A 15,259-nucleotide genomic window follows, 5' to 3' on the forward strand; every position below is an offset into this window, starting at 1 on the left:
ACTGTTATTAACACTTTGGTAACAACTAATCTCTGCTACCAAAATACATTGCACAAGGAAGATCTTCGAGGACTGTTCAAAAATAGAGAAAAATGCAACAGTATCAGTAGGCAGGCAGGTAAAAATGGATTGTTGTACCTTTCTGCATTGAATGTGTTTTGGTGTTGCTTGTGTTTTTTGTTATTGTTTTCATTGATCCTTTTAATATTGTATATTCACTGTTATTAGCTTAAATATTGTCTTTTAATTGTTGTAAGCTGCCTTGGGTCCTTTTTAAAGAGAAAGGCAGGTTAAAAATATTTTACACACCTATATAAATTATATTCATGTTGTTTAAGGCTAAGTAAACCTAAATTATCTATTATATTTATATTATATTTATTTTTAAACTTTAGAGAGAGGAAAGAAGAGTAAGGTGGGGAAAGGCAGTAAGAAGTGGGATGGGACAGGAACACGTGCAGGCTGTAGAAGCAAATCCACATCTAGGAACTCTGAGCTTTGAACCCCACACACTCCTCCAGAACATATCTCTGCTCCCATGAGTCCTAGAAACTTACGACTGTTTAAAAAGCAAATATTCTCATGATTGCAGGCTCCATTTTATGCAGCAGATGCATTCTGCTACTCTGTGTTCTACCTTCTCACAGCCTGCCTTTTGTGCACCTTCAAACATGTGTTCAATGAATGAATTTTGGGTTCCTTCTAAAGCTTTTCCCTTCCTTTTCTCAGTCCCATGAATGCTGTGGGAATGGTGAAAACAGACAGCCTGCTGAAACTTGATCTTGCACTCACCAGCGTCATTACTCATCTGTTAAGTTTTTTTTCCTTTGCTGGCTTGAAAAAAAGAATTCTACTCTCTCCATCCTCCAGTGTTTAAGAAATGGCTGGATGCCAGGCACCAGCTGCAGAAAATCTTAAAGAGCTCTGGGCCTCTTTTTATTTTGCAAGGTGTGGGAAGAAAAAGAGTTTTGTTTGAACCACTTGTGAACAAAAACTAAAGGCCACCTAAGCTAGCAAATAAGGGTGTTACGAATTGCACTAATCCATCTGACCAAGGTCAGTGAAGGTCACCAATTTCTTTGATTAGCAGCCAGATATATCAGAAAGTTCAGAAACAGGCTATAAAGGAGGTGAGCTAGAGTTTGGGGATGTTGTTTTTTTGGACAACAACTCCCAGAACAGCCAATGGCCAATATATATATATATATATCCAAACAAGGTGATTTTTTCAAAGTTTTAAGCAGTGCCTCCCAACCGCGAGTCCCCAGATTTTCTTGGTCTGCATTTCCCAGAAATCATGGCCAGCACAGGCAGTGGGGTGAATGATTCTGGGAGTTTTAGCAGAAGAACGTCTGGGAACCCAAAGATTGGAAACCAGTGCTCTAGAATGACCATCTTTTTTTTCCTTCTTCATAAGGAACCTCCTCTCCAAGTATATCCTGGCATTTAATTATATAATACCAGATTATTTTCATTACTGCCATGGCAAATAGCTGTTGATGGATCAATCTTCCATGCATCTGTCTCTCTTTTAAAAAAAACTTTAAAGCTAGTCGAAATGATACAAGCCAAATTAATTTTCACGTTACCACTGAAAGCAATCTGCAAGTAAGTTTTTGTCATTATGTAATACAGACCCCACCAAGACAAAATTTTAGTGACACATCTGGGGAAGAGGAAGGTGTTTGCATGCAAGAGGAGTGCACTGCTCATCCGATTTCTTCCATCCCCCTAAAAGAAGAGAGGAAACTGAGTAGATGTCCCATATGCCTTTGCATGGTAAGTACAGGTGAGAACAGGCCACTTAGTTTCCAAAGAACTGGGGCACACATCTTTAGCCACGTAAATACTGTAATTTGAGTAAGGAGAGAGAAAAAGATTGGAAATGAAATACAGTAAGTTAATTTCCTTGAGATGGGGAGGGGAAGGCGATGCAGAATGGTGGAAGCACAATACAATAGCACAAAAGTCAAAAATCAAAATTTGATGCCACTGAGATCAGGAGACAAAAAAGCAGCTCAGGCATGAAAGGGATTACTTCTATGGATACCAAAAAGGGGTGTCACTTCTGCAAGAGACATACATGAAAAAACAGAGTTTGGGCTCTCTTTTAGCAAAGCAGACCCTTCCCCCATCACTGCCCTTTAGGGCTTCTGAGGCATTGCTCTTCTGTAGTCTATCTGGAAGAGAATCTATGACTGAGGTTCCACATGGGACTTAATTCCTGTCCAAATGGTCATGACCCTGCCAAAGGCCACAGCAATCTCGGTTCACCAAATTTGACTATTTGCTCAGTACAGGCTTGGTTATGTTTATTCATGCACTTGTACTACAGTAGCAAACTGAAAATGAAAAATGAAAAATAAAAAAACGAGCATTCCTCTTTATTTACATGTATGTATGTATGTATGTATGTATGTATGTATGTATGTATGTATGTATGTATGTATGTATGTATGTATGTATGTATGTGTGTGTGTGTGTGTGTGTGTGTGTGTGTGTGTGTGTGTGTATACATGTATATGTATACGTATATATATGCATGTATACATATAGTCGTGCCCCACTTAACGATTATCCCACATTACAACGAATCCGCTTCATGACGATGTTTTTGCAATTGCAATTGCAATCGCAAAATGTATGTCTAAATAGGTTTTTTTCGCTTTGCGAAGATCGGTTCCTTGCTTCGGGAACCGATTCTTCACATTACAACAATCAAAACAGCTGATTGTCGGGTTTTTAAAATGGCCAACGGGTGCTCAAAATGGCTCCCCGCTGTGCTTAGGGATGGATTCTTCGCTATACAGGCACCGAAAATGGCCGTCGTATGGAGGATCTTCACTGGATGGTGAGTTTTTAGCCCACTGGAACGCATTAATTGGGTTTTAATGTGTTTCAATGGTTTTTTATTTTCGCTTTACGTTTTCGCTCTACAGCGATTTCGCTGGAACAAATTAACGTCGTTAAGCGAGGCACCACTGTATACTGTATAGTGTTCTATAGATGGTATATAACTCCCACAAAACTAGCCAAAATGAATGCAAAAATTTCAAATTTCTGTTGGAGTTGTAAACAAAAAGAAGGTTCTTTCTGTCACATGTGGTGGTTATGCGGGAAAGTTCAAAAATACTGGAAAAGGGTTGAAATGCTTTTGCAAGAGGTTCTAGAGAGTCCGTTAACTGTAACCCCCACATTCTTTCTTCTAAACATAATTCTGGACTCAATAGAACCAATGAAACCTTTTTTTAGCCATCCATATCTTGATAGCTGCAAGAATTATCTTTTCTAAACATTGGAAAGACTGGGATAATCCATCACAAGACAAGTTAATAGCAAAAAATCTGGACACGATGGAAATGGATAAATTATCAGAATGGTGAGATTCGACAAGAAAGATGAACCATGAGGACTATTGGCATAAATTTTATAACTGGCTCAGAAATAGAATGCAAATTAATATTTGATAATAGAAGACCTATGATCAATTTAGAAATACAATGTATATCATATCTAAGCTTTACTGGGAACATATAACAGATTATAATGAGTATTCTAAAATGTTTATGTTGATTTTCACCCCATTTATCCCATGCCCCATTTTTTCCCATCCCTACACCCAAGCCCTAAAAAGGGGGGAGGAGAAAGAGTGAGAACAAATGAATCAACAGATCAGGTCAGAGTAGACAATCTATTTTCTCGGCAAGGCAAGGCATAGGAATAAGAAGCTAAACATGGGTACCTCAGCTTGTCTGCTATAAAGATCACCCTTCTCTCCAGCAGTAGGGAAGCAAAGACTCTACTTAAGTGCCGGATGCTGAGTGAGGAAAACAGGGACTCAAAATCAACATGTTCCAGCCTAGAGTCAAGTGGTCGACGCAACTCAATTACCTGAAAGAGTAAATAACATGGCTTAGATGCCTCAAACTCCCAAAATTTTAATTCAAGTGTTGTTTTCCGGAACCACTTCCACTTCCTTTGAGCTATCATGGCAATATCCTCTCATTCCAGTTTTGAACTTACTTCTGTCCCAGAGCCAGGCAAGAAGTTCTTGATAGTGATGGTCCGGCCCAGTGCTGGAAATGGAGCTTCCATAACACTCCTCATAAGGGGTTGTACCAAGGCAGGGGAAATGCCACGCCTTTTCTCAACCTCATCCAAGATCTAAAAAAGGAGAGAAACAAAGACATAAACGTAAGAAGTTCTGAGAAATACCTGTTTTATACAGAAGTGTCCATCAGAGCTTGAAATAAAGTTCTTTTCTGTAGTACAACTCCCATGATCCCTCAGATAGTAAGGATTCTGGGAGTTCCAGGGGTGGGGAGGAGTTACTTTCTCAAACTCTGATCTCCTCCTAATAATCTTTGATTTGGAACAGAACGACAACATCAATGGTGGAGCAGTGATGGAAGGGGGAATCTAACTGCTTCTGTCTGAATCATTTTCCCCACTTAAAATATCCCATCCTTCTGATGAATAACAGCCATCTGCCTCACCTTAGAAAAGAGGTTGAAACATCCAAGGCGGCTCACAATGCAGTAAACTTCAGGAAGACGCTTCCCTTTCCCACTGGGCTTTCAAGAGAGACAGACAAAAGACACACCCACACAAATAAACAGTAATTAACAAGAAGAAGAAAAACAAGCTGGGGAACCTATATTGGACTCCAGACAGTTTTCTGCAACCTATCTCCTTAAATGCATAAGGTACAAAAATGTTACTTGAATTTTCTAAACTGTTATTATTTCTTAACTAAATTACTTCAGTTAGGACAACTACTAAGAAACTGATGGTTAGATCTGTCCGCAGAAAGAAAGTTGAAGTACCATAATGAAATCCATAAATAAAAAATAATCATGTGCTATTAAGTCATTTGATGTATGGCAACCCTTTTCAGGGTTTTCCAGGAACAGAATACTCATAAGTGGTTTGGCATTCCCTTTTTTTGGGGGTGTGTGCTCTGGGACTGTGCAGCTCACCCAAGGCCACATAGGCTGGCTCTTCTCTCTGAAGGCACAGTGGGGAATTGAATTCCCAACCTCTAGCTCTGTAGCCAGATACCTAAACCACTGAGCTATCCAGCCAGATATCCATAAAGCTAGCATTAAAAAAAGGTCTATGAAAAATATATGCAATAACTGCTTCTACAAATTTCCATCTTAATATGTCTAAAATGATGTACTGAGCAACAAAAGCAAAGAGTCATTTTTGATGCTTGGATAAATCATAACGTGCCCAGGTTGGCTGATTTCCCTGAGGAACGGAGAACTGCTATTTGATGAATATGTCCCACACATCTGCTGATTTTTTAAACTCCTTCCTGCTTTATTTTTAATACTTCTACATCTCATAGTGTTTACAGGAGATGAGAAGGAAAAGATGTTTGTCCATCTAGCCTGGTACTGTCAACACTGAAAAGGACTCAGAAAGAAGCACAAGCAGCTAGTTACCAGTAGCCTTCTGCAATATCCAAATCTCCGGCTGCCATCTTCACTAGTCAAGACGAAGGAGAAAGTCTCACTGAAAGAGAGAAAGGCAAGAGAGAGCCTGCAAAGTGAAAAACAAACTCTACTTTGACAAGGTTTTACCAACATACCTACAAGGAGAACAGTGAAGCCCAAAAATCTCTAAGACAATATCAGTTCAGAGTGCAAGAGGAGAAAAGTAAATGTGAATGTTCCTCTAAATTAAAAGGTAGAGGGCAACAGGCATCTCCATATGTTTTATATATTTATTATATGGTTACCTTATTTTTCCTACAAGTGGATCAGTGCAGCACAAGTGACTCTTCCTCCTCTCTTTCTGCCAATAATAATCCTATGATCAGATTAGACGAGGATGAGTCTCAGCAGGGCCAAGGAACATTCTTCTTTCTGTAGCCAAAGGGCCACAATCCCAAGGAAGTTGGGCTAAAGGGCCATGATGTGGCCAACCAGACTAATTGGCATGTTTAATAATTTTTTAAAATGGGTTTAATGCTGTGATTATATACAATAAAGTTTATTACAGTGCGGTTTTGTTAACTGAGGGTGACACTAGATGGCTGAATTATCCTGGCCTGGATTGGTCTTGATCATGTTAAACAGTGTCCACATGCAAGGATGAATCACACTGTACTTCAAACGACACTGTTTAACACAATCAAGTGGAAAGGAAGCTTCTCATTTCTCAAGATTGTTAAGTGTCTGGCTGGTCACTTCACCCTTTGGTGGAACAGCATAACAATCTTGATAAAGGGAATTTTTTCCCCACTTACTTTTGTAGGGGGAGATGAAACTTTCAATTTAATTTTAATTACTGTTTAAAAAATACAGTGTACTAGTAATGCTTTGACAGAATTAAAAAAAAACACTTTCAAACCATACGTAGCTGATACATTACCAACAATGAAAAAGAAATACAAAACTTCCTCTCCCTTGCCCTGCAAAGACAAGTGGAAAGGAAGCTTTCTGTTTCTCAAGATCATTAAGCAGCTACACCAAAAATCCAGCAAGTCATCTACTTTGGTTTAAGGCCGGTGCTCACACATGCTGGAACCAAAAAAAAGACCCAAATAGGTGCAGGTCAGCATCAACCAGGCTGATTTACAATGGCACTGTATGTTTGCCAGAAAAGAGAGTAAACCAGCCTGTCCCCAACCCAGAAAAAATATGGGACAAATGTCCATCTGATTGCACCCCAAGTAATGAGTTTAAAAGGGGAAAGCTCCCTCACATCCTCTTCTGGCCCTGATATTGTTTTTTTTAAAAAAATTAAGATGGGAAGTAGGTTAAAAAAACAAAAATTAAAATTTTGGAGTGTGAAAATGCAGAGATGCTGCAAAGATGCCCTGTTGCTGACATTAAGTTGAGAACCTATTTTTTTTATGCTGACAGTTTATCTAACAGCTTAAGAAAGGTTAAGACTCACAGGAATGTTCACTCATTTCATTGATTACATTTGCAGCACACGTTTCCTGAAATGAGCTGGTGAGAGGTGCAGAAAAAGGCTTGGCAGGCTTTCCTGAAAAATTAGACTAAGATATAGTATTCCAATTAGCTGGATATCTTCGAATTCTAAAATCTATCAATTTGGATGGACTCAGCAGCAGAGAAATATTATGTTTCAAAGGAGGAAAAGTATTAGCTGCCTTCAGCTCCTAGGGAAAAAACAGGATTATTACAAGCAGAAGCACCGGATAGGCTATTTGAATCTCTCTCAGCAGACACTTTTTCTGCTTTCTCTGTGCACATACTTAGCCTTGCAAAAGAAAAAAAATAACTAGACCTATTTTTGCAAAATTCCACAAAAACTGCACCAAAATAAGTGTTCGCTTTTGTGTTCTTGCGCTGAAAGCAAGATCACAGGGTTTGAAATTTCCTTGTAAAGCTGATTCACTGTGTGGAGACAGGGTGTCCTGATAAGAAACAAGACCTCATCAAGTATTTTCGCAGCAAGTGGTGGAGAGGAGAAAAAGAAACGGCCACTTCACTTGCCTGGCAAATTGGCAAACAGGCGTCCAATCTTTTGCATCAGGGAAGCAAAACTGGGGAATGGCTTTCAGTTGGTCTTCCGCCTCCCTCATGAATTTGAAAGAACGTTCAAGCTGGAGCAGTGAGGAGAGAAGAGAATGTTTCTGATTAGTCAGGTGCAAGTGAAATAGCTTGAAGTGATCCTTGCACCCACCCACCTCCCATTCAACGGAGAGGTGATGACAGAGACTGAGCTTCTGCCTGGAAAGCATTAACACAGCTGTTAGCCGAGCTCACTGGACCTTCACATACTTCCACACCATTGGGGATGATACCAGTTTGCTTGGAGACATCTTTAGTTATCTGAGAACACCGAACTGCACTAAGTTAGGTCAACCAGTTTATCTGCTTAACCCATTGTTGTCTGTACCAAGCAGCAGAGGCTTTCTACTATCTCAGGAAGAGATCTTTCCCATCCAATGCCACCCAATCCTTTAAGACTGGAAAAGGCAACCTTTACCAAGCTATGGGCGACACATGTCTCTAAATTTTTGCAAGCATCCTAGACACCCCTGAAATACAATAGCAAATCAGACCACCAACATTCAGCCGCAAAATGGAAACAGCTCTTATAGCAAGCCTTTCCATGCTGCCTCTGGAATTTGACAGTGGGCTAGCATGAGGTGGCCACAGAAGTCCACAATGGATCCTGCAAAGACAAAATGGGTCTCAGTCTCTGAGGTTGCCCATCCTCTGCTTTAAATTGAGTAACTGGGACTGAATCTCCAGGGGAACCATCAGCATATACAGAGACCACCGGCTCACACACTACCACACTCATGTATTTCTACCCAGATGCCTGAAGCAAGCCCTTCCCTAAGTCTCCTTAGGGGGCCAAAAAGCCTTTTAGTTTGCCTGATCAACCAGGAACTCAAGTTTACAATAACCCATGTAGACCCTTCCACGGCACGCCCTACCTTCAATGGAAACTGCTGAGTGACTTCAGGGACATAAGGAGCGCAAGCTTGCTTCTTGTGCAGGGACACCACCACAAAGTATTCAAAGAGCTGCCTCTCCTGGTACTCAATCAGATCCCGTTCCAGGGTTTGGTATCTGGGAGCTTGTTTCAGGCGAGACTTCACATGAACCAGACGCTGGCTGTGAGCTATACACGGACAGGCAAACCGTCAATCTTATATTACTATTTTGCCCAATATTCCCAGAGTGGCTGCTGTTCTCTTTCTGTCAAAACCATCATGATCTAAATGTTCTGGTATTACTTTGAGCTATGACCAGGCAAAACATACTTTCTAATCATGACAGAAAATTGCAACAAGACATTATACAGAAGGTTAAGATAAAATATAACGTTAAGGGAAACTCTTCTCCCTCCTCTTTTGCTAGGAGAACCAAAGAATGTCAGAAGTTGTGCTTCTTAAACTGCACGGCTCCACATAACTTCACAAAAATGAAAATAGAGACTATTAAAAATATTTGCCTATGCTGATAAAGGATAATGATACCATTAATAAATGCATAAACTCTACATATTATTCAACAGTATAGGTACATTAAATACAGATATCACCCAAATGTAACTTTCCCACCCTACTGGTATGTGTTGGTAGACCTCATGTTTTATCTAGGAAAATGGGAGGGGAGGGGGATAAACCAATTCAAAATGCAAACTATTACGGCAAAATCATATTTCTATCAATTTTAACTGCAATCTTAAACACAGCTAACCAATGAGTAAGTCCTATTGAACACAGGAGGCCTTGCTTATTTAGTTCATATTTTATTCCTTAGTTACATCTTAATTGCACCTTTTTTCTTCAAAGTGTGCAAGGCTCTTTCTCCTCATGTTACCTTCTTTTCCCCACATTATTGTCACAACAACTCTGTGAGGTAGGCTCAGGTTGAGAGTATGTGACAGTCCTAAACTCATCTACTGAATTTCATGGCTGGGTGGGGCACCAAAACCTGCAACTTCCCAATGCTAATCCAATATTTAAGTAGTACACCACATAGTCTCACAGAAAAAACACGCATATGACTGCACCACACACTGGTCACACAGATCATGTTTCTGTGTCAACTGGCATTCTTGAGTGCATCATTTCACATTGAGTAAAAGAATAGTTAACTTTAAAAATATTTGAATGTGTATGCAGGCCCAAAATTGATCCTGGTGTGTTTGGCTAAAGGTGGGGGCAGTGAAATAAGAGACAAGGCAGGTGCAAATTGGTCTTCATACCCAGAACTTTTGGTTCAAGAATCAAATACTTTCTCTCAAAAACAGGCACACTGAATGAATGAGTTACTTATCAGTAGCTGTGTTCCAAAACAAGCTGATTATTTTGTAATTGTAATGTAAACTATCTTCCAGACTGCAGTTTTTACATGTACATTCACTTTCTCAGCAACCTTTGAAGCACTTTTTAAAAAGTACTTTTCATTTTTAGGGCAACACTTCTGTACCTCATAAATTCATTCCCCCGCCCCCCCCCCCCCGAATATTAACATACTTTCTCACTGGCTATTTTCACCATTCCTTTTTCTTACCATTCAGCTTCTCTTCAGTGTCGCTGTCTGATTCACTGTTTTCATCTATAACTGGCATAGAACAAAGAAAGATGAGAAAAGAAGCATTAATTTTCTTTTTCAAAATGGTATTCTAGGCAACAGGAAAAGCTCTAGTATTCTTCCCAGGTTCCTCAATGAGTAGGCCATGGGTCCAGGCAGCACGAATCACCTTGTGTCCCAAAAATATTCCAAGATGTATTCTCTCCTCCTCCTCCTCCATGTCCATAACAGCAGAAGGCAGTAATGGAGAAATACACATTACAATAGCTTCAGGGTACAAGGGGTATTAAACATCATGGGGAGGATGGATTGGGCAGCAGCCATATATCGTTGATTCCTGGCAGTTATTAAAGAGATCTCTTCTGGTCTTAATAAATAAATTATGCTGCCGCTGTACAAAAAGAAAAACAAATCCGTGACACAAATAAAAGTACCAGTATCATAGTGCATTATATTAATCCATGATGTGGACATCTTGAATACTGTTCATGTTTCTGATGACCTCTCCTGAAAACAATATTGCTGAACTAGAAAATGTGTAGAAAATAGCAATCAAGATGTTCGAGGGATGGGAGTAACTCTCCAGTAGGTTTGTATATTTTAACTGCCCAGAGCAGTGGCCTGGCCACTAGCTGGGGCAGATTTAAAAAAATTTCAAATAAATAAATAAATAAATAAATAAATAAATAAATAAATAAATAAATAAATAAATAAACGAATCAATCAATCAATCAATCAATCAATCAATCGGCTCTTTAACGTAGGACAATACCAAAGAAAAACTAAGAATCATTTGCAGCCCAGTTTTAACTGAAGACACAGACAGACACACTTCATAAACATTTCCCCAAAGTCATTTGAGATCTGCATGGCTCCTACAGTATCACATTTTCTTTACCTCTTCCTGAGCTGTTCTCTGTGGACTGTGATAACCTCTTGAGTCTCTTCTTCCCTCTTCGTGCCTCATACACAGCATTGATTTTCAACACCAGCTGTTCAATATGAGAAAGGGAAAGTTAGTCTTTTTTTTCCTTCCATAAGTGAAGAGAATCAAACATTATGGATGGCTCCTTGGCCCAGTATAAATGCATTACACTTTTATTTCCTCCCCGCTACTGTTCATCATTTATTTTCCTACAGCCTGTTCCTTCTTTCTTTTTCTTTCTTGTTAGGACTCTCCCAAAATTCTGCATCTGAGAAAAGCATCACAAAATGTAAACAAAGCTAACAAGACACATACTGTATAGGTAATGTGGAAAGTACAATTAACATAGAGGTATTTTAATTCTCATTTCTATACAGTCAGATCCACACCATAACAATACTGATTGGACTTGCAGGGATGTGCATGGCTAGGACAAGTGGAAGAGTGCAGGACCCAGTTTCTCACAGAGATAAAGGAAAACAGTGGTATGAACTGGCCCACCTTTTCAAAGTATTTGGGCTAAACCATGCATTTCAGGTTTTTTGCTCCCACAACTAGCTCAGTTTTTTTAGCTCTCAAAAACAAATCTAAGCAAGTCAGGAATCTCAAAGCAAGTTGGAAAGCTGATCTGTAATTCTGATTTGTTAAAGGAACAGCGACCAGACAACACAAAAATCAATTAGGCAATAATATAAGGAGATGCTAGCAGTAATGCTGGAAAGGAAGATAAAAGCAGCAGAGAAATGGCTGTAGGTACCAGCACGTAACTCTTTCACAAAAAGCTAGAGTTCACCAAAACTCTAACTTAACTTGATATGTATGAATGAAAAAATGCCTCAGCTCAGATAAATGAGTTAGCCCAAATATATCTTTTATTTTAGAAAAAAAATGTGATCAGGTACACATCCATAACAGTTGGATACTTCCAACTTCCAATTTCAATAGTAACACACTTAGGATTCAAAATTTTCTGTTTAGGACCTCTTCCAAGTGAAGACATTTTTTTCCATACACTGGCTCTCGCCCTACACCCATCCCAGCTCCAACCCCACAAACAATCTTCAGAGAAGAATTCCACACCTTGGGAATTTTTCTCTTTCTCTTGCCATTTTGAGGATCACCCAAGGAGAAGAAAGTATCATCGGGGCTGCTCGGAGTGGAAGGAGGACTGATTTTGGAAGGAGAACATGTCCCATCCCGATTTGATTTCCGTATATCTAATAACTTGAAACTGCGCCGTTCGGAGTTTTGTCGAAAGAAGATGGGCTTGGACAGCAGCTGGAGAGGCAGAACAGAACATAAAAAAAACCCTCAAACATCAGAGTTTAATCTTTGTGGCATCTTTTGCAAGATAGGCATAATCCTATACAATAAAGGCATTTTTCTGTGGTAACAGTAAACCCAAGTGAGGGAAAGAAAGGAACATACAAGAATTCTTGGCAGACTACCTCCAGCCTAAATACATTTATGTAGTTTCTTTGCCTTTCACAAGATGGTCTAGCGGGACAATAGGACACACTTTATTTTCCACATCATGAAAGAACTCAGTGGTTACCAAAAGGACATGTCTAATCCTCAGGACAGAAAGAAATTTTATTATTTGCAAACCCTGTCTGGGAGCTTTATAGAAACAAAACAAGCCAACAAGGCTTAACCAGCCAAACAACCACAAACATTTGTACTACAGAATGAAATAGCTACCGTACCACATCAGACTGAGAAGTTATATGGTCCAGTAGTCTGTTAGTGAGTGGTCATTACCAGTGGCTTCAGAGGCAAGTTTAAACATCCCTCCACTTGTCTAGTTATGGAGCTTCATATTCCCTAACCCTGTTATTTGGTGATTGGTTCTCTCCACTAGAACCACTGAGAGGTCTGGCATGATTTCATGGTTCTACTGGGCACAGTAATTCATGACCTGGGATTGAATGTGAGAAACCTGAACTTTAAATCTTGGCTGTGCCATGGTTTGCTCGGTGGCCTTGGGAAAAATGAAACAGGGCTAGTGTGTAAGACACTCTGCATACTGGTGACTGCTACAGAAACTGGAATGTCTCATTTTCAAAAACCCCAAGCACTGAGGAGAAGGTCAGTTGCATGTCACTCTGGTAAAAAAATTCTTTCTGCTGTGAGGATCAGACAAGTCTTCTTCGTAACCAATGTGAGTTCTTTCATGATGTGGAAAATAAAGTGTGTCCCATTATCCTGCTAGACTACCATGTGAAAGGCGAAGCAGCTACATGAGGTATATAATTCCAGAGGTATATACTGTATATACTCGAGTATAACCCTAGTTTTTCAGCACAACTTTTTTGCTGAAAAAGCACCCCCTCGGCTTACACAGTGGTGCCCCGCTTGACGATTACTTCGTTAGACGAGGAAATTGCTTAACGATTAAGTTTTTGTGATTGTTTTTGCAATCGCAAAACAACATTTTAATAGGGATAAATCACTTCACAATGATCGGTTCCCTGCTTTGGGAACCAATTTTTCACTTAACGACGATCAAAACAGCTGATTGTTGGGCTTTCAAAATGGCTCCCCGCTGTGTTTTAGGATGGATTCCTCGCTATACAGGCACTGGAAAATGGCCGCCCTATGGAGGATCTTCGCTGGCTGCTGAGGTATTTCGCCCATTGGAATGCATTGAACCAGTTTTCAATGCATTTCAATGGGTTTTTTACTTTCGCTTGACAACGATTTCGTTCTAGAGCGATTTTGCTGGAACGGATTATCCTCGTCAAGCGAGGCACCACTGTACTTGAGTCAGTGTCAAAATTACATATTCTCCCCTGCAGTGCGGGTGTTCTCCAGACTCCCCCACTCATCTACGGGCGCCTGTAGCCTCTGTGGGTGGTCCGATGACCCGGGTTAAGTACACTGCATTTCTGCTTCCAGGACACTCCCATCCTCCTCCTTCTGCATATTCTATGTACCCACCTTCCTCCTCCCACCTTCCTCCACCATCCTCTGTCTCCCTCCATCTTGTTACGCAGCAGTAGAGCATTAATAAGCGCAGCATCCGGTATGAGTCCTCCCTCCGCAGGCAGTGATGTGTGTCTTGCAGCTCAGAAGGGCAGTATCTTCAAAAACATTTAACCTACTGATGCCTCAATTAATGTAATTTTATTGGTATCTATTTTTATTTTTGAAATTTACCAGTAGTTGCTGCATTTTCCACCCATGGCTTATACTCGAGTCAATAGGTTTTCCCAGTTTTTGTGGCAAAATTGGGTGCCTCGGCTTACATTTGGGTTGCCTTATACTCGAGTATATACGGTAATTCCAGATTATGAGGAATCTTGTTTATTTTCCTTGCTCCACTGGGCCCCATCTTCTCTCTCACACCCTTTCCATTCATTCATGTGCAAAAGTTAAAAATGAAAGCATAGTGATATCTGGTTTCGAAAACCTCACAACAGAAATGACATCTCATTTTCTCATCCTGGTTACTGCCTTAACCTCACCTTCAATGCGCAAGGATTCCCACTTCCTGACCTGTTTTCCTTTAGAACACAAGCCTTCTGGGAAAGGACCTGTACTATGTATCGAAATATACATAAGGCAAGTCAATGCCCAATAAATACTACTTAATTTTGCAGACCAGAATTTCCATCTGGCAGCTTCCATCTCTCGTTCTTCCTCATCTCTTCTCCTGGGCTCAGGTCCAGCACGCTGAGCAGAGCCACTGCTCGTAACAGCTAGCTGAGTGCCAGAGCAAATTTCCCCAGTGGGCCACACACTGCCTCTGCTCTTTGCTTGGAGAAAGAGGATGGTACTTGCCAAGAGAGGAAACGGAACGCAATCCAACCCAGGGATGGCCGAAAACATTTTGCTGCCTGAGGTAGAGCAGCAGATCTCTCTCTCTCTCTCTCTCTCTCTCTCTCTCTCTCTCTCTCTCTCTCTCTCTCTCTCTCTCTCTCTCTCACACACACACACACACACACACACACACACACACACACACACACACACACACACACACACACTCAAATTAAGTGGCAGACTACTCCAAGTGGGCCAGATTATTTTGGCACTAGAAGTAAAAAAAATCCTGCAAACACCTCTCCTTGTCACTGGCAGTAAAAACACTAGTAAGTATCTAAAAATTTGCTTCCCTCTCATGGCTTCAAAATACACTTCTAGCTGTCAGGTTACCCTGCAACCAGCTCTGATCCGAACCCTGTTTTTTGCGAGAGGGGTATCAGGAGCCTAGGATTGCTGTGAGCGGAAAGAAAACTCCTCTCTAGACTTCAGAAAACTAGAGTATGGTTGCCAATTTCCTCCCCCACAATGA

At 40.4% G+C, this 15,259-nt stretch overlaps 1 protein-coding gene across 4 annotated transcripts in view; it reads right to left on the reverse strand.

Moving 5' to 3' along the window:
- The window catches only part of DENND2A (DENN domain containing 2A), a 94,864-nt gene that overhangs the window by 22,279 nt on the left and 57,326 nt on the right, over positions 1–15,259 (reverse strand). For all 4 annotated transcript variants that reach the window (XR_013536732.1, XM_072999975.2, XM_078376246.1 and 1 more), the window contains exons 6-14: positions 12,043–12,240; positions 10,936–11,029; positions 10,017–10,067; positions 8,429–8,616; positions 7,476–7,585; positions 5,451–5,520; positions 4,497–4,574; positions 4,024–4,164; positions 3,743–3,891 (exon numbers count right to left, since the gene is read on the reverse strand). Coding sequence is in view for 3 of the 4 variants with exons in the window: in XM_072999975.2 (XP_072856076.2) it covers positions 3,743–3,891; positions 4,024–4,164; positions 4,497–4,574; positions 5,451–5,520; positions 7,476–7,585; positions 8,429–8,616; positions 10,017–10,067; positions 10,936–11,029; positions 12,043–12,240 (1,079 nt within the window). In the remaining variant the exon portion in view is untranslated. The remainder of the gene's footprint in view (positions 1–3,742; positions 3,892–4,023; positions 4,165–4,496; positions 4,575–5,450; positions 5,521–7,475; positions 7,586–8,428; positions 8,617–10,016; positions 10,068–10,935; positions 11,030–12,042; positions 12,241–15,259) is intronic.

This window comes from Pogona vitticeps, chromosome 5 (genome assembly GCF_051106095.1).
Source record: "Pogona vitticeps strain Pit_001003342236 chromosome 5, PviZW2.1, whole genome shotgun sequence".
In the NCBI taxonomy this organism is placed as follows: Eukaryota; Metazoa; Chordata; class Lepidosauria; order Squamata; family Agamidae; genus Pogona; species Pogona vitticeps.